We start from the raw sequence: 24,989 nt of genomic DNA, 5'->3' as shown, positions 1-24,989 counted from the left end.
CGTATCCGCGCCTGGTTGAGGCCTTACACAAAGGCTAAAACTGAACGCCACCGTTAAAAAGCACAGTCCAGGACAGGATGCGGACAAGAGAGGACAGAAGTGAAATTTGATTTGATTGCTGTTTAAGCACGTTCGGTAATTTAATTGCAATTAATTTCTGCTGCTCCCTGTGGGATTTATGAGTTTCCTTCTTTGGCTGTGCAGCAGCAAATTCTGGAGAAGGTCTGCTTCTGGCGATTTGGTGGCTAGCAGGTGACCTTGAAGCCATCAGCGGTGTGTTCCTGCCCGAGCAGCAAGCCAGGCTTGCTGCCCCGTAGGGCCTAATCCTGCTGTTTCGGCGTCCTTTGGCTTCCCAAGCCACGCCCAGCGTTTTGTGATGGGTGTTGTAGCCGGATCGTTGGGGGGTTGGGGGCTTGTCTCCCGTCCTTGAACAGCGATGCCGGCAGACTCGTAGGCGACAGGAGCCGACAGCAGAGAAGGACGGGAGTAGAATTCATTAAAGAGTACAACGAAATAGACTTCTGAGTTGGCCAAGAGCAGACAGAGATTAATGGGAGCCCCTTCGCAGTGAGCTCGGTTGAGCCTCTGAGATGACGAGGCGGCGAGAGGGCCCCCAGATGGACATGGGCACGGCTGTTTCGGCCCCGCACTGACCGGTCCGGGTAACGAGCAGCCTCTTTCCCCAGACGCTGATGATCCCTCCTTTGCTTTGGGGTTCTGCTGGGGTACCCAGCATTGCGGGGGTCTTCCAAGTGATGAGTTTATCTTGGAGACCCGCAAAGGTGGGTGGACGTTTGATAAACGCATTTCTTCTTCCGCAGCGCAGAATGGGGCCAGCCTTTCCCTTGGCTTTGTGGACCTCCTAGCTCAGCCTTTCGCAGTCTGGCACCCTTCACCTCGCCAGGGCGCTACAAGGCCCACAGTTCCCATCTACGGCCAGGAACTGAATGGGCATCTTTGTTGAGCTTTGTTCTGTAAGAAAAGGAACTGCTGTGGGTTACAGCGCTGGCCTGTCTTATCTGCAAGGCCCTGAGCTCTGAGACTGCCTTTAAAGGCAAGGAAGACTCTAGTCCTCATGATGCCACCCAAAGCTGCTTTGGGGCAAGGCAGATCATTGGTTTAGCTAGCTCTTCATTGTCCGCCTCAGTGTTTCTCAGCCTTGGCTGGCTGGGGAATTCTGGGAGTTGAAGTCCACATATCTTCAAGTTGCCCAGGTTGAGAAACGCTGGTCTGCATGGACAGGAGCAGCACCCCGTGAGATGCAGAGGATTGATGGCATGCTGCTTGTGGCATGCATGTTGCGTGACTTGTGGAAGAACCGTGCCTTCAGCTTCACTTTCTGAGTCAGACTTTTGGGCCACGTGGTTCTATATTGCCGGCTCTGACCAGCAGCAACTCTGCAGATCTGAGCGTGCCGGACCTGAACGGGGGCTTCTGGGGCAGAAGCTGTACCCCTGCACTGTGTCCCTTTCCTGCAATCTCCAGGATCCCCGCTTTCGTGCACCGCTGTCAGACGGCTTTCTTTTTCATGCGGCAGCTGTTCGTTGCAGCGTGAATGTCTCCTTCAGCTCGTGCGCGGCCCTCCTGAGCCCCCATCCGCTTTTTTAATGGGGGGGAGAGAGATGAAAAAAGAGTGGGTGGGACCATCTAGGAGCAGCTGATGAAAAGGGAAGGACCCCCGGGGGATTCGAGACTATTGTTCATAGAAGCTGACACGTCCCATTAATAGCCCCTTGCCCGGGAGCAGCGAGGTGTCTCGCTGTGCTGGGAGATGAATCGAAAGTGGCATTGATCCGTTGGCTTCCTCTGGAGGAAGCCCAGCCTCCCTGCCTGTTCCTCCACCTCCTGAGATGGTGTGGGACGAGAGACCCGGGGCGCTACGGCCTTTCTTCCCCACTCGGTCCCCCGTCGTGTGTCCCCCTGTAAACCTCAGGAGATGGGGCTGCTTCAGACCAGCGGCGAGCCCTGGTTCAGTTAGCCTCGGGGATGAGCATCGCTCAGTATCTAGGGTCAGGAGCACGGCCGTGAGGACGTCCCGCTGCAGCTTGGCTGCTCTGGGTAGCTGCCGCCATTGAGGAGACCCTCCCTCGTGCCCCCGTAACATTGAAGGCAGTGAGTGTCCATCAGAGGGAGGGATCGGTACCGGAGATTTGATCATTTGATTGACTGGATGTCGGGCTGAAGCCGGCGAAAACCCGGTATTTTGATGAACTCTCGTCCCTTTCCCGTTCCTACCCTGGCCGCCATATTCTCTGTCCTCTCTCATGCACCCTGAGCACTGCAGTGCGCACTACGTACAGTGCGCTTCAGCTGATCCGGAGTGCAGCGCTGCGTGCCACCTCTGCTACGCAACCTGCGCGGCCCACCCGTGGGCTTCAGGGTGCTAGTCAGGGTGGCCCCCCATAAAGTCCTTCGTAGCACGGGGCCTGCCTGTCTGGGGGGCCATCGGTCCCCTGTAGGGCCTGCCTGCTTGGTTTCACCTGACAAGGCCCCTCAATGAAACAGCATCATCTGATGGGACCCAGGAAGCGAGCCTTCTCTGTTATGGGGCCTGCCCTCTGGAACAGCCTCCCCTGGAGATTCCCCCGCCCACCGTGCCCTCTTGTAAAGACTTGGCTGTTTCCCAGACTTCGGGCTGGGGCTTGAGCGGATGTTCGTTCCCGTTCTGTCTGATGTTTTGTACCTTGGTTTTCATTTCATTTCACTCATTCTTGATGACTCAAAGTCATCAAGGAATTGGTGGCTTTAGCAGTGTGAATTATACATGAGCACAGGCTTGACTGGGGCAGTCTGGTCCCGTCTGGACTTCCCTTGTTCCCCCCAGCCACCTCCTGCATGTATGTTTCTTAAGCGTCCTTACTTGGACTTAATGTTTTTCCCAAAAAATAATCCACTTGCCCAATTTTACTACGATTTGGGTGATAGGTAGCATTCAGCGCCTATTTTATAGCTGTAGGATGGAAAATGAGGATGCAATAAGCTGGTTCTGAATTCCCATTGTTCCCATTGATGAAATGTTTGGAACAGACTGCCTAATTTTGGTGTAAGATCGAGGCAAAACACTAGAATATACGAGTGTTTTCTCCCAAACTCAAAATGGCTGTTTCAGACTCTGAAAGCTTCAAGCTCGGGACATTTTGCGAAATGCGTTTGTGGGTGGATGAGATGCACCCAACACGTTTGATTTTGGGGTGAGAAATTATATTTTACACTAGCGGGTTTATAAATGGAAAGCAATCTTCACCTCTTCCCGTTTCTGGAGCTGCCTCTACAACTGTAGGGAACAACGTGAGCCAATGGGCTGTTTCATGTCAACAACTTCTCCAGGCTGCCCACGCGGGTGTCGAATAAGTGTATTATTCATCTGACAGATTCCAGAGGTTCTGTACCTCTTAATTAGCATCATCAGCTCCCGCGGTCCCTTTGTCCTGACTAAACAGGCTCAGCCTGGTGGCTGTCAGCACGGATACAAAACACGATGGATTAATATTTCTGCTCTGAATTTGTCCGTGCCGGGAAGAGGGGAGAAGACCGTTGCTTGTCAGACCTGTGAGCGCACCCGCCCTGTTTCCCTGAGCTTCCTTGCCTCCTCGGGCGACTCGGGTCTGAGACTTCCTCCAACCTGCTCGGGCTGCTCGGGCTCTTCCAGCCCTGGCGCTTACTAAGGGGACGTACCTCGAGCGCTTGTGCGTCTGTGGCCCAGGTTTCAGAGCCAGGGCGGAGAAGGACAGACTCTGCAGAAGCCGGTGCGGGGAGCACAGGACAGTTCAGCTCCCCCTGAAATGGGGACCCGGGAAATCCCCGGTCACCCACCGCCCCTGCTTCCCCCTTGCTCCCTCCACCCGCTCTGAGTATGCCAGGCGGGCACAAACTGCTCCCGGTGAGAAGAAAGTTCCTCATTGTCTTCCAGACACTGCACCGGCTGCCAAACCCCGGCTGTTATTTTTCCACAAACAATGTCTTCCTTTTTTCTCCTCCTCTGGATGATTTAACCTCTGGGGGGCTCCCTAATAAGCTGTGTTCTTCCAGCCCGGGGGGGCCAATGAAGCACGGATAATGACCAGGTTGCAGGTCCTCCCATTCCGCGCATTCCAGGCATTCTGGCTCTGGCTGAACCGCGGCTTTGTTCTGTCCCCGTCCGCCCGTCCCCCGCCTTTTCTTTCTTATTTATTTATCGGGGGGAGCCGCGCTGCTGTCGGATAAATTAATTCCTTCCCAGTTTCCCTGGCAGTCCTTGTCGCGTGAATGGCCCCCATGAGGATCCTGTCTTTAGCACTGATAAACCGTTGGTGGGGTTGCCATCCGCACGTGAGAACAGGCCAATAGGCGCCGAAGAATTACGAGGGGGGAGCGGTTGTGAAGTAATTAAGAGTTACGTTTTGACGTGTGGGGCAAACAGTGCTCCGGTTTCTCTCCCCGCTGGGGGCTCCCTTTATTGAAGCTTCATCACGGTTCAGCCCAGAGGAAACGGAAAGGTGGGAAATAAGGGGGAATTTTTTGGGAGGGGGAGTGCTTTGACAGCATCTAGTTCTTATGTGGCTGCGTGGTGGCCAGTGGAACCAGCGGCGTCCAGTAAATTCCTCTCCCTTCCATGCATTTATTTATTTATTAAGTCTGTATGCCACCCCGCCCCCAGCGACTTCTAGTTGAACTGTGGTGTGTGTGTGTGTCCTTTGCAAATCTCACGGGGAGGTGTGAATGCTCTTACTTTGAAATTAGTGAGGCTTTTGTTAATCATGGCCAGAATAACTCCCGCTAGTTTCAGGGGGTTCACTCATCCTTATTTAGCATTAGTCCGGATCTAAGTTGATACAGGTACTCCTCGACTTATGACCACAATTAGGACAAGAACTTCCATCGCAAAGCGATGTGGTTGTTAAGTGAGTCACACCCAATTTTTTAACCTTTCTGCCGCAGTCGTTAGGCAAATCACTGTGGTCGTTAAGCAAATCACACAGCTGTTAAGCAAATCCAGCTTCCCCCATTGACTTTGCTTGTTGGAAGCCCCCTGGGAAGGTTGCAGATGGCGATCACGTGACCCCGGGATGCTGCAACTGTCATAAATACATGTCAGTTGCCAAGTGCCCAAATTTTGATCACGTGACCACAGGGATGCTGCCACGGTCATAAGTGCGAGGACCGGTCGTAACGAGACAAAGATAAACTAGCAAAGCTTGTGCAAATGCGCAGGGCTTTCTCCTGAATGGTGTGAATGCATTGCATGTTTTTTAAGAGAATAACAAGGAAGACTTGCCATTCAGTGAGGTGGAGTAGATGACCTCTAAAGTCCCAATTCTTGGTGGCTAAATAAAAAGCATCCTTATACCTTGAAAGTAAAAAGTTCGGCGATGGCGGAGTTTGACTGTGAAGAACTTCAAAACTGCTGGCGGCCCATTTTTGGAGGCTGTGGGAGTTGGGGCAGTGCTGGAAATTAAAACCGAGGAACGGAATAAATTGTGGAAGATTAAGCAGAGGGGATAGAGGTCAGTGTGAAATTAATTGAGGAAGAGGACTCTCAGGGGGTCCGTGCTGGGTGCAGAGAGGGTCTGTCGCCAGTCAGTGATTCATCTCCACGTGGAACATTAATTACATCCGGTCATGACTGAATCTGTCCCTTCAAAAAATGCTCAGCTCCTCCACAGGCTTTTGAATAGGCACAAATCGATTTTTGCAAAAAGGAGAGCCCGAAACACGGGCCAGAGCAGGTGCTGCTGGCCTCCTGGCCCAAATGGCAGAGGAACTGGGCGCGCCCTCGGCACGGAACCACTGCTCCAGTGCTTTGCCTTCAGCTTGGGGCCTCTGGACTCTAAGACTATTAACATTGCTTTGATCTGCTGTGGCTGAACAAACCATGGTTTAGTGGTGATGTGTGAACTAGTCAAAATGGCCATCAGACCGTGGCTGCAGTCACCTTGGATATCCCTTTCAGTTCTACTTGACTGATTTTTTTTTAAAACCTTTTGCCCAATTTCTGAAGCTCCTCAGCCCAAAAAACCTTACACTCATTTCTGCAAAAAGTGTTTGTCTGAATTTGCGTGAGGATTTGCTGCTGGGGAAGTCGATCACCGAGGGGGCGGGAGGCGGAGAAAACCTGGACACTCTGCAGTTCAGTCGTCCAAACTTCTTCAAAGCCCGCCAGGGTTTCCGAGACTGAAATTGAGACCTGATGCCTTTAAGCATCTTGGAACCGAACAGCGATAACCGCTGATAAGTGGTTAACAGCAGTTTGAACCCCTAACCCTAATAGCATTCCTGGTGCTATTAAAGGCCAGCTATCCAAACATTCTGCCAGAACACTGGCACGCAGAAGATGGGTTCCCGTCATCAAAATCCGGTTCAGGACGCCGCTGGGCGTCAAATGCGAAGGCTGGCGTCAGAATCGAGTCTCCGATACCCGGGGCAGCCTCAAACCTTGCAGAAGAGGGTCGTTGAACTGCATTTTGGGGCCTTACGGGCCGTTCTGCATTTTGTACAAAGGCCGTGTAACTTTACGGTGAGGTGTTAGATCTTGTTTGCACTTTTTCCCTCCGGCCGGAGAGGACATTAAGCCGATAGGTTGCAGAAATAAGAGCGGGTTTGGTCCCTGCATGTTTTCAGGGGCATGTTAAAACAAGGCGGGGGACCCCTGGAAAAGATGCGGCTTCTGTCTTCCCCGCTTCAGTCTCACACTCGGGCTGCCTGGTGCAAACCGAGAAATTGTCTGGCGTATTTCTTTCCCTCTGCATTCTCATGCGCTCTCCAAGTCGCCACCAGTTAATCACGTCTGGGCACGGGTCGTCGGTCGGCGTTTCGTAAAGTTAATTTCCAGGGTGGCTGCCCTGTGTGTTGGCCATCCACAGCTTTAGGCTTTTTGTGCAAGTAACGATTTTAACGTAATACTCGTGATGGAAGTAGTAGCGATGCCCGAGCATGTGACTGCGTGACGGCTTGTTTTTGGTGAACATGGACGTGCGTGTGCTGCTGTCCTTGGAAGAGGGTTTCCGGGCGTCTGCCTGCCTTAAAGGGAACTTGCCTCGTGCAGACAGATCAGAACGTTTAAAAACTGTGCCGGGGAACCAAAGCCCCATTCAAACCCTCCCAGGTGGGAGTGCGGTTTGTTTCCTTCCAGAGGAAGTGAAGTGAGAGTTGGACGGAGCCAAGGCAGGATAGTAAATTGGGTCTAGCCACGGGATCATGCTTGGGGTGCAGCGTGGTGCACCCGCAGCAGAATACCGCTTGCCAGAGAGATGCATTGGCATTCAGGGTGGCTCTCGGGGACGGCGTGGGGGTCTGCTCCCAGCAACCTCTCCGGGGGCCCAGGAGACCCCTGGGAGGGTTTCCGTGGCTGAGCTCGGAAGTGGCCTTTGGAAAGGTGGTGGGTGGGGCAGCCGGGGGCAGCGACTCGGGGCCAGGGGCTCTTCTGTCTGCACTCTTTTCCCAGGGTCTGTGTGCCAAAGCGAAGGGATGCCCAGTTTTTGCATGGGAGCGGCTGTGCCCTTCTTAACCAACGGAAGGGATCCCTTCTCATAGCGACTGTGTTCTGTTCCCTCTAAATCAGGGTTTCTCAACCTTGGCAACTTGAAGGTGGGTGGACTTCAACTCCTAGAATTCCCCAGCCAGCATGGGGAATCCACCCATCTTCAAGTTGCCGAGGCTGAGAAACCCTGCCCTGGACCCTTTGCACGGCTCCTTGGAAACCTTCATCGGCAGCTCTTCTCCTCTCCTTTCGTTGTCACTCGCGGACCCCGTCCTGCCCCGTTTCAAGGGAGAGCAGGCCTGCCCGTTTCGCATGCCACGTCAGCTTTTGGGCTCTTGGGAGGTCAAAAGACACGGAAGACACGGCCATGGGATCGCTTTCTGGGCTGATGTGGGAGGTGGTCAGGAGGTCACGGTTTGACAAGGAAGGGGGAGGCCGAGGCCCAGCGTTGGTGGCTCCCCCTCACTGTTGTGGGCCCCACGATCTCACCCACCTTGACCCTTTGCAGAACCGTCTGTACTTCTGCCCGTTTCCTCCTCCTCCTCCTCCTCCTCCTCCTCCCTGAAGAGAATGATCTGCTCCCTTCTGTCGCCTTGTCTTAAAAGGGCTGTTTCGTGGCTACCTGCAAGGAAGGACCCCTCCCCTGCTCTTGCCTGGGGGGAGGCCTTTAAGGGGATCCCAGCCCACCTCCCCCCGAGCTGTGGAGGCAGCCTTTGGCTCTGCGTCCCTCCACGATTGGGAGGGGTTGCACGGCAGAGCCAAGCCACAAGGTCACCGCTTGGCAGAGCGCCAGCCCGTGGGGTTGCAGACCCTGGCTAATGGGAGGGCAGGGACGGGAGGGGGTTGACAGCCCTTCGGCAGGGGTGGACTGTCTTGGGGGCCGCAAACGCTTTCAGGGTGTCTGGTGGGCATGGGGGAAGCGAGCGAGGCCAGGAAATCTCTGCCCCCACGTGGACCGGCGGGAGCATCTTAAGCCAACCACGATGGTGCAGTGGTGCCTGCTGTGGGGCGATGCCAGAAGAGCTGCGCTTGGGGGTCAGCGGAAGCGCGGAGGAAGCAGGCAGCCCTTCTCCGTGCATCTCTGCGACCCCCACTGGCATTTCGGTCCTGGATCTTCCCCGCCTTTCTCAGGGAAATTGTGCGCCGTGGCTGAAGCCCAGCAAATTGGATTAATCAACACGTTGTATTCCTTTTGATGAACGCAATATTTTTAATGAAGAAAACACACGTGGGGATTAAATAAGCAGTTGAGTCAGGAAGAGTCCTGGACTGGTTGATTTGATTAAGCTGTGCTGGGAGTTCGCCTCCTTATTAATTTTTCTTGCTCTCGGATGTCGAAGAGTTTTCGTGGTGCAATTTTATTCACGCGTCTTCCCTCGCCCAAAGGGGCAGTCAAGTCAACTCAAGATTCATTCCTGTAAAGACTCCGATGATGATGATGATGATGATTTCTGCCTCCATAGTCGGAGCTTCCAGACTCCCAGCTTTAAAGCCCAAAGAGAGTAAAGCAACAGCAGCTCACAGAGATTTAATCTGGAGAGACTCCGCTTTGTTTCCATCAGCCTTTCTGAGACCGCCGTGCAGCCGCCAGGGGCAGTTTGCAGTCATTTGGGAATGAAATCTTTTTCATGGATTTTGGAAGGAGAATCTACTTGAGATGAGCCTTGCCGTCTTCCAGAATGCTTTTCCAAGCTCCTGGTCTAAAACACACCCTTGGATTTCCTGGTGGTGTCTCATCCGGCACTAACAAGTTCTGATCCACGAGGCAAACTCTCTCCTGAGTCAAGCTGAATTCTGGTGCTTTCGTAGACTAGTGCAGAAATGCTTTCCCACTGTCCTATCCTGGGTCCCCTTGTTCTTTTCTCCAGCACAGGGATCTCCTGGTGGTTTCCCATCCACGGCCAGCCAAGGTTGGTCCCAGCTACCCAGACAGCCTGTCCTATAGCTCAGAGGAAAAAGAAGAGATTAATTCTTCAGCAGCTTTTAAATTTATAAACTTCCCTTCACCAGAAAAAGTACTTGTGCTATCTAACAGTAAAGTATAGGCAAGGCAGCCCAGCTTGAGATACACACAAAACTCAGCAATGAAATGCCTGCCAAACGAGTAATGATGTTTTGTGCATGTTTCTTTTTCTTTTTCTTTGTTTAAGCAGTTTTTGAAACTTCAGAAATTTTGAACAATCCGGTACCAGAGCGTACAGGCTTCCCTCGCTTCTTGCTAGGGCTGCGTGTTCCCCGAAAGACTCCCCTAAAGCCAGCGAGGCTGAAGAGGAATTGGGGGGGGGGAAGAAAACAGCGGTCCCGCTGTTGCACCCTCCTCTGCAAGCTCCAGGGCGTAAGTCAACGGGAAGAAACTCAGGAGAAACCCCCCCCCAAATAAAGGAGAAAAACTGAGTTTTTGCATGGAATAGAAAACCTCTGAGAAACCGCAGGGGTGGCTCTGGCACAGGGTTAGTTCTCAGCCAAGATTCGGCACAGAATTGCTTCCCGAAGTGGTGAACGGCACGTGAAAGTGCCACCCTTAGAGGATTTCCTTCTCCGGTAGGTCACCGTCAACGGACAGGCTCTTTAAAGTAGGGGAACAAAGGAGCAAAATAAGATGTTTTTCATTTCAGGCAAGTGGAAATCTCTGCCGGAATCCTATCCTAGTCAAGGGGCCCCAACTGGGTTATAAAACCGGGTGGAAACTGGCCTCCGTTCAGTCGGAAGAGGAGAGGAAGGGGCTTTCAGCCGAGCCTCGTGTCGGGCTGGACCGTGAGAAAATGCCGGAGGCCGCCAGGATTGGCAGAGGCTCGTGGTGAGAGAAGGACAGTCGTTGAAAATGGACGGGGCTTTCCTCTTCCTTTTGGTAACCGAAGAGGGCTTGCCGTGACCGGGGGGGGGGGATTTCTCTTGATAGTTTCACGTGGCATGTTCAGTGCTTACGTTGGCCTTCTTTCGTCTGTGTGCGAGTGATGCTACGTCGACTCTTTGTGGAGAAAATGCTACTTGAAAAGAAACTTCCTATCACTGTGTCTGAACAGTTTCGTCAAGGTGGCTTGTTAATCCTGCTTTTGCAGCCCGTGCCAGACGGTAGGGCCCTGCTGCGAAGGAACGCGGGGCACGGTCTGAGGGGGGCTGCTGGCTCTGCCGAGTCTGAGCAAGGGAAAAGGTGTGCGTGGACTCCAGCGTGGCCTTTCCACTGGCACGACGTGCCACTTTGACCCTTGGTGAAGTACCACATAAAGACCGCCTGAAGAGCTACGTCTGAAGTATGTGGCGTCTCTCTAGAGCTGAACTCAGCTCAAGATGACTACTTGACCCATCCTTCTTATTTCCCTAGCAACAAGGTAGAAGCGGTTGGCCATTGCCTCGTTCTGAGATTCTAGTTTTAATTCCCAGGGTAGAATAAACTTACGTCTTTCCCTGGCAGTCTCCCTGCCCCCCCCCCCCCCGCTATTCCCTCCTCCTCCCTCAGGCAGCCCCCTCCCTGGAGCTTTTCAAGAAAAGTCTGGACGGCCATTTGTCCAGAGTGGTAGAAGGGTTCCCGCACTGGGCAGGTGGGTGGGGAGAAGATCTCCAAGGTCTCTTCCAACCCTGTGCTGGTTCTTCTCTCCCTCTTTTGGTAAAGTTGTCTTTGAAAGCTTTGGAAAACTCATGTAATTGTGTTGACATTCAGGATATGGAAAGTTTTAAAAATTATTTAAAAAAAAAAGATTTTAAAATGATTTTTAGAAAAATGATTTCCCAAATCCAGAGGAGAAATTTGGGAAGTAAGATGGAAACCGGGTACAAAAATATTCTGTATGTCATCCCTCGACAAGGGCTTCTTAGCCTCGGTTTGGGCCCCGCAGTTTGATTTCCTCCTCCAGCTTTTTCTGAGGTGCACATCTAAGGAAGGCTGGATCTCTCAAGTTCGGTGTCTCTTCATTTCTCCTTTTTCGGTGTTTAGGTCATTTTGCCACTCACAACTTGGTCTGTGGTTTTAAAAAGTTAAAAAAAAAAAAACTTGGCGCCCTCCTTGTGCATAATTTCTCCTGATACGCACCTGCCTGGTGACAATTCGGTGAGTCTGCTTCCTGCAAAGAACGGGTTTCCAGCCTTCCTTGCGGGATGACATTCTGTTGAGGCTGGAGAAAAACACCCCCAAGTTCAGAGAAGCGCAAGGGCTGGCAGCAAGTAGCATTTCTCTTTGTGAAACGGTTTGGGAAATTGGAAATTGGTTTTCTCTGCAACGCGTGTCCAGCGAGCCCTTCCAAAACACAAGGCCATAAATCAGCCGACAAGCTTCACGGGGCCGTGACTGAAGTTGCGTGGAGGATGTTCCTTCACCGCTTGGCCTTCCGTTCCTTCGGAGGGAAGACAGAAACTCTTTATGGAAAGCTAAAATCCATCTCTGTGTCAGCGAGCTTGAAAGAAACTTGACCTGAAAAATCCCCACTTTGAGAAGAGAAGGGTAGTGTTTGAATTAGTGATGACAAAACACGGGGTTGTTCCTGCAGCTGCAGCTGATATTACAGAATGTTAAATGGAGGAGTAAAATGTCTTCACTTGCAGGCTTTCGTTCAGGGAGCGAAGAGGGTTTCTTCTCAAAGAGGTGAATGGAGCGGTGCAAAGCTCAGATCTGGGGGTGCTTTCTCCCAGCGTCAGCTGAGCGTCTGTAAATTTGCAAGAACTCAGCATTGGTTTCTTCTCCTTTAAAAACAGCTTGATGGGCAAGCCAAGGGCAATCTCGCAAAAGATACGCTGCCCTTGGATTTCCAAGACCTGAGTTCAAACTGATCCTTAGCTGTGGTGTTTGGGGAGGACTTAGTGCCTTGCAGAAAGTTTCTCCTTCAGTTTGGTGAAAGAGAGTTTGCTTCTGAAGTTCCTTTTGAAAGGGAAGAGAACTCCAGTGACGTTCTTAGAGGTGGAATGTGGAGTTATGGCACTTCCTTAAATGGTTGTACGAATGCCATGTCCTCCCTTCCATCACCTGAGCAGATACGGCCCACCAGGTTTTGCTGAACATACCTTCAGTATCCCATGCCATGATACACTGGTTGGGGCTGCTGGGTCCTGTAGTGCAGCAACATCTGGAGTGCCACCCATTGCCCATCCGTGGTCTCAGCTGACCTTTGGCACCTGTCGGAGCCAAGGACGGGCGTGCAGCTGTCCGTGGTGCTGAACCAAGCAAGGCCTTCCTGACCCTGGACTCCTCCTTGCTCAGACTCTGGGGGATCATCCGAGCTGCTTGGACCTGCCATTGTGGTAGGGAAAGGAAGGGACGCCACAGGGGTTCCCCCCTTTTACTCCAGAGGAACAAGAGGGATGTGTTCCTACTTGGAAGGAGCAGTCTGGCCACTCTGGTGCCCAAGCCAATGTTTTTCTGGAAGATGGATGGTCCCCTTAAGTGGGGCTCCTTGTCACGGCTCCACGGCCATCTTGGCTGTCCCCTTTCGCTCCTCTGCACACAGAGGCCTCACTTTGGTGGGCTCAAGGAAGACTGGAGACATTTTGTTTTTCAAGGAGTAGCGGTCAGCTGTGAGAAGTACGGCCAGGTCCCTCCATCTCAGGATCAGCAGAATCTCCTTCCTTGAGTGTTTCAGGCTGCACCCCTCCAGGTGCCCCTCTTTTGGGCCATGACCTCCTTCCCTGACCGATTCCAGCCCGCCAAGAAAGTGCCAGCCTCCAAACGGAGAGGGCTGCCTTGGCCAGCGTGATGTGGAGCACCCATGTGGTAAACAGCTGTGCCTGGCAAGTTCGCAGTCAAGAGCTTTAATTGTCTATTAAGATCGAGTTGGTTTTAATGACCCATTGCAAATCCATCCGCACCGGGAAACTGTCGGACCCTTGTCTGATTTAGATAGGATCGCTCTGGGAGAGGCCCGTTGAAATGGGTCATTCGTTCCACCCTGATGAAGAGTCATTGGCAGATGTTCTGCTGAAACAGGTGGAGGAGGGAAAGGAAGCATGCTGACCCCATCAGCAATGTGTGGCTTGGGCCCTGTGGCCAAGCGGCCCACGGATCGCTCCTTCAATGGTGAAAGGAGGAGGAAGAAATCTTTCTGGGGAAAGATTTAGAAGTTACTGGTCACGGTTGCCACCTGGGACTTACTTTTGTGATTCCAAAGCCAGCCTGTGGCCTTGGGATTCCCTGGCAGTTTCCAGCTACGCACCTGCTTAGCTTTTCTGAGATGAACCGGAGCTGCCAGCCTCTTTTTTTGCCCAGTGCCCACGTTCTCCGGGAGGGTTACAAAACTCCTTTCAATCCAATCGAAAGCAATTTCCAAAAAGATTGCGTGGGCCAAGAGGAAATGCTGGCTTCCAATTTATACACTTTGGGTTTGCAGCATTCAGATTCCACTCTTCTGTCTGAGAGGAAAAAGACTTATTGGTGGCATCATGGCTGGCTGGGAATTCTGGAGTTTGTGGTCCCACTCTAGAGCAGTGGGCTGTCTGAGAGAGCACTGCAAGAGGAGTCTCTATGCAGAAAATGTGAGTCTCAAGGCCTTACAAAACAAGATTGGGGAGTTTTAGATGTTTCTTGTCCTTTTCCTGTTTGATGTGCATGGGCTGCTCTTGGCGACGTCCACGTGTGGCTGCGTAAAGACGAGCATGTGCCGACGCTTTTCCACAGGCAGCTCACAGAGGAACATTATCCGTGGCTTTGCAGATGCTCCTGAGGATCTGGAAGAAGTCAGTGCTGCACAGCAAGGCCCACGGTGTTTCCAGCGGTGGAAATGAAGACAGGCTTAGACCATGTGGTGGAGCAGGAAGCCCACCATCCCAGGCTCTGTGCGAGCCCTTCCTATTTGGAAGTCGGAGGCAGCTCGGGGAGCAGTGCTCTGAGAAGAACGTTTTGGGTTCTGGGCAGAATCCACGTGGCGTGGCCTCGTGCTCATCTGCATTTATCTGACGCTCCCAGAAAGGCAACGGAGGGGAGGACTGCCTTGGCTGCGTCGAGGCCGGCACTGCCCGCACTCACGTTCAGATGTGGTACCAGTGGTGTGTGAATCCGGCCCTTGCGGGTCATCTCAGCCAGGGCTACGCGTGGACCGGGAGAGAGGAGGACCATCCGAAGTGGGTCTTTGCGGGCCCTTTGGAGGCCCTTTCCTCACCTCTCCTCAACAGGGCCCACTGGACCTGTCCTCTTTCGCCTTGGATTGACGGCAGCTTACTCTTGGCTCCAGCCTCCAAGCCGGGATGCAGGTGACGGGCCGTGCTTTGCCTTGCGATTACAGACTGGTGGGATAGTAAAAGGGTCGGGCAGTTTCCCCCACGTCCAGTTGGTGCTCTGCTGTTGGCCTGTGAAGGCCTGGGTGATTCTGCCTAAACCCGCTCGGAGCCGAGGTATCTAGCTGAGAAGTTGAAGAAAGCAGGAAGGACCCCCGATGACCGAGTGATCGATTAAACGTTCCTTCATTGTGCGACCGACCGGTGGCTGGATGGGGCTTCGATAGGTGCGCTAACGTTGATTTGGATGGTTTCAGGGTCCTGTTCATTTCACAACCCTTCATTTTTAAGTTGTCCTTTAATGTGAGCCACTCAGAGGCTGCAGGTTAGATGGTGAATCAATCAGTCAATGACCTTTCTGTGCAGGAACCAAGAAGCTGCAGGGACGGGTGAGTCCGACCCATCGCAACTTGAATGAGTCCTGGTTAGGACCTTACAGAAATGACACAGACCCCAAAGGAGTCGATTTCGCCCAGGGGGTGGCGGCCGCAAGGACGGGTAGGTGGTTTCTTATACATCAAAAACTAAATGAATCCCCTTGTGGGCTTTGGTTCTCTTCCTGTCCTTTGCAGAGGAGAGAAGGGTCTCCTCCTCCTCCTCCTCCTCCTCCTCCGCACATTACCCAGGAAACAGCTGCAGTTCAACCCTCCTGACAGGCAAGGCAGAAGCAGGGAGGCAGCTCCAGAGCACAGACGCAGCGGTCATGGGAAACAAAACACCTTCTTTGCAGATCTCAGCGCTTGTCGGTCGTACGGAAATGTCCTCGTGTTAGAATTAAGTCCAGTGTTCCTCCAGCGTGCGGAGCCGCCCCGGAAAGTAGAATTAAATGCAAAATAGAGAATTGGCTGAGGCAGCCCTGTCTGTCCACGCGGCGGGGGAGCTCTATTTTTATCTTCCCTGATCTCTGATATTGATTTATTTAAGTTTCGGTTTTCTAAGATTTCTTGCAATTTACTCCGTGGCGGCCCCCCCACCCCGCCTTAGCCAAGCGCCGCGTGACCTCCCTAAATGAAGAAGAGAGTTAAACGAGAAATAAAATATTCCCATGGTAAATAAACCAGGAGGATGAAACGGAGCGAAAATAGATGCTGTGGGAGCGAGCGCAGGAATAATACTCAGTCCCACGAGGAAACTCGCAGGCCCAGAGAGTCCCCTCTTTCCGTCTGCGGGCAGCGTTTGGGAGTTTCCGAAGTAGGGAAATGCTTTGGAGGAAGATGTAGAGACCCATGAATAAGCCCGAGGGTGTGGTTCTTAAGCCCAGAGGCCGAGCCGAGGGTCCAAGACTTTCTCCTCCAGATTACAGAGCCCCCTCCCCACGCTGGACCTACCAGCTGATGCCCTGCGTGATGCCCCCGTGAAGTGCTTCTCTAAGGATGGCAGCCCTTGTCTTCCACATTAGAAGAGGGCACCTTTTTGCAGACGGAGGGCTTAGGAAATTGCTAAAAACAAGAAAATTAAAGCCAACCTTCCCAGGGAGGTATCGTGCGATATCACCCTCTCCTGTCCTTTATTTCTGTTTGCAAAATGTCAGCTGAGCTAAAAGTGTAATAGAGGACGCAGGGATAAAAGCCACCAGGCTGACATTCGCAAGGGCTCCTGAAGAATAAGGGCGTTGCAGGACTTTTGCGAGCGCCGCTTTGTCGTCCTCAGGGCAAGGAGAAGGGGAAACTGAGTCAGGGACCGTGTGGCGCAGGCAGGATCACAGGCCGCTCTTTCCCGGGGCTTGCGAGGCAATGTGCCCTCTGAGCGCCACCTTGGGGAAAACCGCAATTCCGCCCTCTTTCTTAGAAGGGTAAAAATAGGGGGAGTAACTTCGTTGAGGGAGAGGGGGGACATCAGTTAAGCGGATTTATTTTTAACGTCTTCCTGGTTAACCCACTAACTGGAAACGAGAGCTGGAAAAATCTTGAGGTTTCTAGAGTTGGGCCGAAAGCCTCTTTTCGTGCGGTTTGATGAAGGAGAGTTTGCTTCGGGAATTTCAGAGAGCAGAGAACACCAGTCTGGTTTATGTGGGTGGTGGGAAATGTGTGTGGGGAGTTGCCCAAGGGCCCGAGCGGGTGTCGTGTCCTCCTTGGGGTCCCCCGTCCTTTCGTTCTGACCCATCGGCCTGACCGCCTCATTCTTTGTCCCTGTGGGGAGGAGAAAGAGGAAACCCAGGTGTGGCACTAAGGGTTGCCCGTCTTGCCAAGGGGAGCTGACCAGCAAGGGACCCCTTTTGGTGTGGGACTTGAGGAACCCCGCTGATTTTCACGTGGCACAGCCAGGCGGCCAGCTTGGTTCAAGGGGCACGCTGCCTCGGTCTCCCGCATCCACACCGGTGTCCTCGCGACCCTTGGCACCGCGTTTCGGATGTTAGGCTTTCACTTAAGCAGCCCTTCCGTTAGCAGGGAGGGCCAGTGGCAGGTTTCATCGGTGCTGGGTGGACGTTGCACAGGATGCGGCGCTCTGGGATGTCCGTTTATGGCAAGAACCGAAAAGGCCACTAAGAAAATATTCCAGCAGTTGATACGTGTAAGATGTGGGGTCTATTTATGTCCTGGGCCTGATTCTTGCACATCTTTCAGTTGTGCTGGGCAGTGGGCTTGAGGCTCCCCCTTTTCAGCGGGAAGAAAGGTCGCCCCTCGTCCCTTGTCATTGTGAAAGTCTGGCTGTTTGTCCTTTTCTTCTGACCATCCTGACCGGACGACATTTGGACGGCCGCAGTTCCCTCCTTTAGCACCTTGGTTGGCTCCAGGACTCTGATGACCACCTGGAAACTGAGGCAGCCAGTTGGCTTGTGGCTGGCATGAACTTAGCGCTCCTGGCCCCTTCGCTGCCCCAGTGGAATGGTCACTGGGGACAACCTTGGGGGACAGGAGGAAGAGCACAGACTAGGCAACGGTCGGATAAGAGGCAGCTGAGCCCGCAGCAGGAATGGGGGTGTGGGAAGCGTCTCAGAAGGGCCCCCCCTAGTTTCTTGGACTGTAAAAGCGAGGGGGGGAGAGGTGCTTTCAGACTTGCAAGATTCTGTTGCTGTAACCTTACAATAGAGCTAGTATTTCGAAGAGCAGGTGGCAGCTGTGGCCAGGAGGGCTTTTGCACAGCTTCAGGTTGTGCACCAGTTACGCCCTTTCCTGGACCGAGAGGCCCTGCGAACAGTCACTCATGCCCTTGTTATCTCCCAGATAGACTACTGCAATGCACTCTACATGGGGCTACCCTTGAAGAGTATCCGGAAGCTTCAGCTGGTCCAGAGTGCAGCCGTGCGAGCAATTTTTGGGGCCCAAAGAAGGACCCATGTAACACCTTTGCTCCGTGAGCTGCATTGGGTACCAGTTTGCTTCCGGGTCCAATTCAAGGTGTTGGTTATCACCTTTAAAGCCCTACACGGCATGGGGCCAAGCTACCTGAAGGACCGCCTCGCCCCCACGATCTCAACCCGTCCCACCCGATCTCACAGAGAGGGCATGCTCTGGATCCCTGCGGTAAAAGGACTTCGATTAGCGGGGTCCAGAAGGCGGGCCTTCTCTGCTGTGGCCCCCGCCCTTTGGAACATCGTGCCCCCGGAGGTGAGACAGGCCCCCTCACTCCAGGCCTTTCGGAGGGACTTGAAGACCTGGCTCTGCCATCTGGCCTGGGGCGGGGAGGGAGGATATCAAAAATGGGGTTGGCTGGCCCCTTAGCAACCTGGTGTGGCCTCTATCAGCCTCCTGGATTTTTTAGCCTTTTTATCTTTCTCTTTGTACTTTGGTTTTATAATCTTTTAATTATGTACTGCCGATTTTAGTTTGTTGTAAGCCGCCCAGAGTTCCCCGTTGTGGGGAGATGGGCGGGGACAAGTCAAATAAATAATAATAATTATTATTATTATTATTATTATTATTATTATTATTATTATTTCTGGGTGTGCTTCTGGTCTGGACTACCTCGCAAGGCTGACACCCGGCTCTTGGGCTCCCCAGTCAATGGGCTTAGTGGCCGCTTCGCCTCGTTCCAGTGAAGCTGCTCCCCCTCCTTGCACCAGAGAGCACCCCGTTTGCAGCCCCACAGGGCTTTCGCTGCCTGAACAGCAGCAAATGGAAGCCCCCTCTCGCACCTCTCCTTTAATTTATGTTCTCTTTTGGGCGGGGGGTCATAATGCAACCCAAGCATAAGAGGACAGGTCTCTGCCCTGACTAGCTATATATATACTATATATAGTATATATTGCTACGGGATGAGGGGAAGCACCCTGGGCAATTGCAAGAAATTCTTCCGTTTGTTTTTCACTTCCAAACTGACGCACCAAAAGGGTTCCTCTCCCTCCCCCCCGATGAATTCAAAGCATCTGCAGGCTTATTGTTCATGTTTCAGGGTGTCAAAAGTTCCTTTTCCTTTGCTGCTCTTCAGTTTCTTAGTATGAATTTTCAGTTAACTTGATTTTTCTAAAATGATTTTGTGATAGGAGTTTTACAAGGCTGCCCAAATCAGTTAAGATCGGACTCACGGTTGAGATTTAAAGGCAGCATCAGGCAGATTGGACTTTGAGATTTGGGGGGAAGTTTCAGTTTGAAGCAATTTGAGATTTAATTTGGTTAAAGAGCTGGCCGTGGATTACAAGGAGGACCATCGAGGTATCTGCCAATATATAGCCCAACTCTGGAGGGGTGGACCTCGCTAAGAGGTCTAGATCTTTTTTTTTTTTCCTTAATCCCATTCTGGCCAAAAAGATCCTGGATCTCTTAGCGAGGTCCACCCCTCCAGAGTTGAGCTGAATAGCTTCAGTGATTTCATGGCAGAAAACCTTTGAAATATTCCCCAGAAATTAAAGATGGTCAGTCAGTTTATTACAGTATTAGACTAGTACAGTTAAAGATGGTTGAAACAAGAGAAGAACCACACAGTGGCCTTGAAACTGGCCAGCAAAGAGCCGAAATTATGCTGAACTAGCGGCTCCCTAATACCCTATGATAGAAAGAAATAATCTAGGTTTTACTCGGTGGTTTAGCAACAAGCACGCTCTCTCGTAGCCACCCACCACACTGCAGAAGGTGTGACAAAGGGAGATAAATTTCAGAAGGAAAACAGCAGTGGGAGAATGAAGAAGCAGAAGAACTCCAGACAGACTGAACACAGAGGCTAGCAAGGGTCGCACTGCAGGCCAACAAATAGACTGAACGTCAGCAATGGTTAAAGATAAAAGAGTATGGATTTGCAGCAGAGCAAAGATCACACAAGAAAAATAAAAGACAAGCAGCCCAATAAGCTCTTTCAGTCTCCGTCGCCCCCCGCTTCCCCAGGTGGACCTGCCTAAACAATTTCTGGCAGAAGAGTGAGGTGCAGAAGAATAGCAATAGGCAGGATTGGGGTGGTGATAACTTAGCGCAGTTCCCGCTCAGCAAAATGCGATGGGATCTCTGACTCACCTTGAATCTCTCCAAGGATTTCAAAGGCACCTTAATCAAACATTTTGATTAAGACATGAATCAGTTGAAAGCAAATCACCTCTTCCAACTTGGCCCAGCCCTAGATTTTTATTCTTGCAGCTTTCCTCTGTTTTTAATCCCTTTTCCTTCATTCCAGTCTTCATTGTGAGTTTGGCATAGAAAAGCGTTTGCTAAGAATAATTATTCAGATTTTATTTTGGGTGGCCAAGTGTGGGGCGGCGGGGGGGAAACTGATGGATTTGGAGCAAAAATGGCTCCACGTTCCTGCTTTGGGGCTGTGCTGAGGCTGGAATGGAGAAGGGTGTGATTGTCAACGTTTCGTCCTTCCTCATTTGCCACAGCTGTAACGAGGATGAGAATCAACAAATGTCTGCACACGTCTGTCACCTAATCGCGTTTGGATGACTACAGCTCTGGACATCCTTTCCATATAATTATCAGCCATCAGGCCCCGGTTCTTGTGGGGGAGCCAGAAAAACGTTCCCCGATGGCTCTCACTCCCGAGGAAAGCCTAGATTATGTTCATTACGAATTGCACAAGGAATGAGCAACGTTGTCCTAAACCAGTGTTTCTCCACCTTGGCGACTTTAAGATGGGTGGACTTCAACTCCCATGGCTGGCTGGGGAATTCTGGGAGTTGAAGTCCACCCATCTTAAAGTCGCCAAGGTGGAGAAACACCAGTTGGGGTCACTCAGATGTCCTTCGCCAAAGAAGCTGGCCGGGAGGGCACTTTGTGGCATTCAGACCGGCAGTCCAGCACGGGCGAGGCCTTTCCAGCATCGGGCACCCCTTGAACATCGGGATCTGGGTCGTAAGCCTTCCCCAAAGCATCTGGGCCGTTCGCCTTTCCCAAATGTGGCCTTCCAGGTGAGGGGAACCTCAATTCCCCGCCTCCCCGGAAGGATTTTAGGAATTGCTCACATCCCAACCTTGGTCACTTCTGCATAGGGAAATCTGTCCCATTCCTGCATCATTGTTGTTATTAATATTTATCTGCCCGTCTCCCTTCACTTTATTCCCTCCACCAGCGCCCTGCGTGGGAGCAGGACAGACCCCCAATCTCCCGGGGAGCTTCTGGGGCTGAGTGGGTGTTTCCGCCTGTGCCGCCCCACGCCAGCTCCAGTCCCCCAAAGTGACACCGTCTTGCCGGCCAGACTTCCTTTCCAAGCCCAGCGGTGGAGCATGGGGTGTGGTGTCCTTGGCTCTGTGGGAGCAAACGGTGGCTCAGCTCCACAAGGAAGGAAGCAATTTGGGCATTAGAGCGCATGCCCGCGTTGGACCCTGTCAGCTCGCGCCATTTGGGCGCCCTGATGGCCCAGAAATAAAACGGGGCTTTGCTTCTGCACCATCGCGTGCAAGGTTGCATTGCGTTTTTTTAATTAAAAAAAACAAAAAGGAATCCTGTATTTTGGAAAGTAGGATTAAAAAATGAAGTTTTGTCATGCGCTGATTGCTCCCCAACTGTCGAATATTCTTAAGCAGAAGGGAGCAGTGGGGCCAGTTTGCACTTGAGACTTCACACCCTCAGTTGCATCTACACAAAAAGTCTGTTGTTTGTTTGGCACAACCCCAAAAGGCACGGCTGGTTGCCTCTCTACCTCCAGGTTCGAAGTCTGTCGGAAGGCGCACGCAGGTTCTTCGCAGAGCCCAGAACTGGTTCTGTGGCTTTCCGTTTCGGTCCTGGAGGCCGTCTCCGTCCGCTTGCTCCTTCCGACTTTGTCTTATCCCGTGTCTTACTATGTGGAATTCCCCCTGCCCCCCCCCCACTTTCCACCAGGCAAAAGCTGGTAAAACTTTCTTTTCCCTGAAAAACGAGCATCTCGCTTGCTTGCAGAGCGAAAGCCAGGGGCGCCTCCTCTCAGTTTGCCGGCAAGATTGAACCGGTGCAGAACCCGCTTTGGGGGCTTTCCCACGCCACCTCGCTGCGCCTCTCCTGCAGCTGATCTTCGCCTGCGAGGGGGCCGGGGCCCACGGGCTGAAACGTTCCTGGCACGCAGGCTCTGCAGCGTCTTCTCTGCCCAGTGGAGTTCAGGAGGCAGGTTTTCCCCGGGTGACTGTGTGCCAGGCAGGAAAGCTCAGAGCAGGAGTTCTATAGCAAGGTCAGCCGCCTGTGGCCCGGGTGTCCTGCCGGCCCCGTCCGATCTCCCTGCTAAGTTCAGCAACTCAGTCGCAGCCGCCACGATGGTGCCACGTTTGGGGTTTCAGGTGCAAAACACGTAAGGTGAATGAGGCCTCTACTTTTTGCCTCTTGGAACTCCCCCCCACCCGCTCTGGAGACTTCAGCTCCGCCCTGCGCTGTGTCCCTGTGGTGGCACCCGGAGATCACCCTGCCTTAAATCCGGAGCGAGCCAGTGACTTTTTGGGCTGTTGGAGGCCCCGTGTGAACGGGACAGTGGAGGACGTGGAGGTGTCCAGAATATGTATTCTCCTGTTTTTCCTCCGTCTCCTCTGCTTACCAGGGGTCACCAGCTGTTCACGGGGCACGGGGCTGTTTTCACCACAAAAGTATGTGTCAGGGAGCCCCCTGAACAGGGGCAGCGCACCCCTTTCCAACCAAGTCTCCAACCGATCCATTCTCTTGGATGGTGGGTGGGCCCCTTCCCTCTCTCACTGCCCCCCCCCCTTTATTTCTTCTTCTCGCCTCCTCCATTCCTCCCCGATCGGTGCCAGAGGCCTGAGTTAGATGCCAGGAGGGAGTGCGTGGCGGGAGGCCAAGAGGGGGCCGGTGGCTTCAGGGCTGGCACCGGAGATCAGCATAACTGGGAGTTTGCCGTGGCCCTCGCTCGGTAACCCTGGAACGGAAAGTGTCTTTTCCAAGCGTGAATGCTTTTTAGCAAGTTTTGGGGCTAGCAGGGATGCAAGAATTCCAGCAAGAGAATGACTTCCAGATTTGAACCGCCGCATCTCTCTTTCTGGAGCCTCTTTCTCAGGCGGGCCAGAGGGGAAGCTGGTCTGTCCTCGGATCCTGGAGGAGCCGCTCGCGTTGTAGGCCGGGAGCTTCTCCTCTGCTTGCCCTTGGGTGGGCTGTGCGAAGGGGCAGGGTTGATCCGCCCACTTGGCCCCTGCCCTCTGGTTTGCTCTGCCATCCTGGCTTGGTGGCACCGTTTTAGCCTCTTTTCCCAGCCCTTGGCTGCTTTGATTGGCATCCGGGGAACCATCAGTGCCACCCCAGGCCACCTGGTTGCGCTTTCTTTCTTTTGGCTTGGTTTGGTTTTGCAGCGGTAGAAGTGAAAAAAACACTGTTAGGAACAGAATTATGGTAACTTTCCTGACAGCAACCTTGAGAGGGGGCTTAAATCACTTCTGATTTTTTTAAAAATGGGCTCTTTGGGTGAGAAAGATTTTTACCCGCTCTTTCATCCCAGGGCTATCCCGTAACCTGATAAATATGACTGAAATAATTAGGATTCTCCCCAGTTGATAAGCAGAGTGTAACCACCCTCAAGGAACAGGCAACAGGGAGGGAGGAGGAAAAAGCAGGCTCGAGCATCAGCTCTGCCATGAAAGTTGCTCAGATAGCTTGTCGGGCGAGGGGACAGGATCCGGAGTGCCCAGAAGAGCGGGTCTCTGGGCAAAGCTGCCAGAATGGTCTCCCTCCTCTTCTTTGCGCTTTTCCTGCTGTCTGGTGGTGCCTCTCGCGAGGGTGGTCTTCCCAGAGCAGCTGCCGTGGCCGTTTCTCTGGCACTGATGGCACTCTATCAGAAAAAGACAGGGTGTCGTCTTTCCTCCAGTCGTGCTGCGGACCCACCTCGCCCAGATAGTTGGCACGGGCCGGCAGGCCAGATACGTCCCCGTCCATTCTGGGATCAAACCTGGAACTTTCTCTGCATGCAAAGCAGAGCCTGTCCCGTCCCTGTGCAGAGAGGAGGGCTCTAGTCCTCATGGTGTTGGCTGACTAGAACAGGATCGTCCATCTCTGTGCTGTTGGCCTGGACCGGCCCCAACTCTGCAGGGATTCAGGCCAGGTGTGCCAACCTGTCTCGGAGAACCAGGGATTTGGAGGTGGGCCAAATGGGGGCACTCCTGCTGGGTCTTTATCTGCCCCCCCCCATTGCACTGTGCGAGATGGCTGGTCTCTTGCGTTAGAGAAAGCACCTTGCATTTGGTGCTCCTTTGGTTCACCATTCTGGGTCAGAGCATGGATGGCAAACAGCCAAGGGACCGTGCAAGTCAGCAGCCCCCCCCCAAAACATAATAAATAAAAGTCTCCTGAGAGCTGCTGCGTCCCCCACCGTCTGTGTGGCACTCACTCGGGGAACAGACGCAGGCAGGCAGGCAGGCAGGCAGGCAGGGAGAATCGGCTCTCCGTCCGCTTCCGATTGATCGGAGCAGGTGAGCAGCCGTGCCCAGCCCTGCACACACGTGCACACACACGCACACACACACACACACACCCTGCTGCTGCCCAGGAGATCTTCCTGCTGGTACAGGCAGCGGCGGCAACAGCAGCAACCTGTGGCAGAGTCATGTTTGGGCTCCAGGTAGTGCAGACGGTGCTTCCGGCTTGCTTGGGGAGGAGTCTGGCGGAAGAGAGGGGAGAGCAGAAGAAGCAGGAAGGAAGGACGGACCGGCCTCTTCAGCGCACAGCCCCCCCCGGCCCCCCCAGCATGAAATCGGAGAGCGAGGAGAACAGACCTGGTAGGTGGGGGCGGGGGGCGTCGACAGGTTTCCCGGCTGCCTTTCAGGCCTCGGAGTGTCCCCCCTGGTGCCCAAGGCGGCTTCCTCGGCTGCTGTTCTGACTTCCCCAGTGGCCTGAGGTGGGCCCGCGCGGGGAGAGGGTGCCTGGGTGGGTGGCAGAGTCCTTGGGAAGGGGCAGGCGGCGGCGATGGGCAGCAGGTGCCCACAGGAGCCGGCCCTTGGCACGCTCACCTTTGTCGCTAGTGGAGACGTTTCGCAGGCCTTGGAGGACCGGGAAGGCTCTCCGGGGAGCCT

The 24,989-nt window shown here is 53.2% G+C and overlaps 1 protein-coding gene across 4 annotated transcripts in view; it reads left to right on the top strand.

Moving 5' to 3' along the window:
• The window catches only part of KAZN (kazrin, periplakin interacting protein), an 80,891-nt gene that overhangs the window by 22,565 nt on the left and 33,337 nt on the right, over nucleotides 1-24,989 (top strand). The window contains exon 1 of one of the 4 annotated variants that reach the window (XM_088147657.1): nucleotides 24,263-24,695. The exons of the other annotated variants lie outside the window; for them this stretch is intronic. Coding sequence (XP_088003783.1) covers nucleotides 24,524-24,695 — 172 coding nt within the window. The 5' untranslated portion in view covers nucleotides 24,263-24,523. Of the gene's footprint in view, nucleotides 1-24,262; nucleotides 24,696-24,989 lie in introns of those variants that run through there. 4 annotated transcript variants of the gene reach the window in all.

Source organism: Python bivittatus, unplaced genomic scaffold, assembly GCF_059951505.1.
Source record: "Python bivittatus isolate LINGU-HERP-01145 unplaced genomic scaffold, Pbiv_v1 ctg000510_np1212, whole genome shotgun sequence".
NCBI lineage: Eukaryota > Metazoa > Chordata > Lepidosauria > Squamata > Pythonidae > Python > Python bivittatus.
This window is presented reverse-complemented; position numbering and strand designations above follow the sequence as displayed.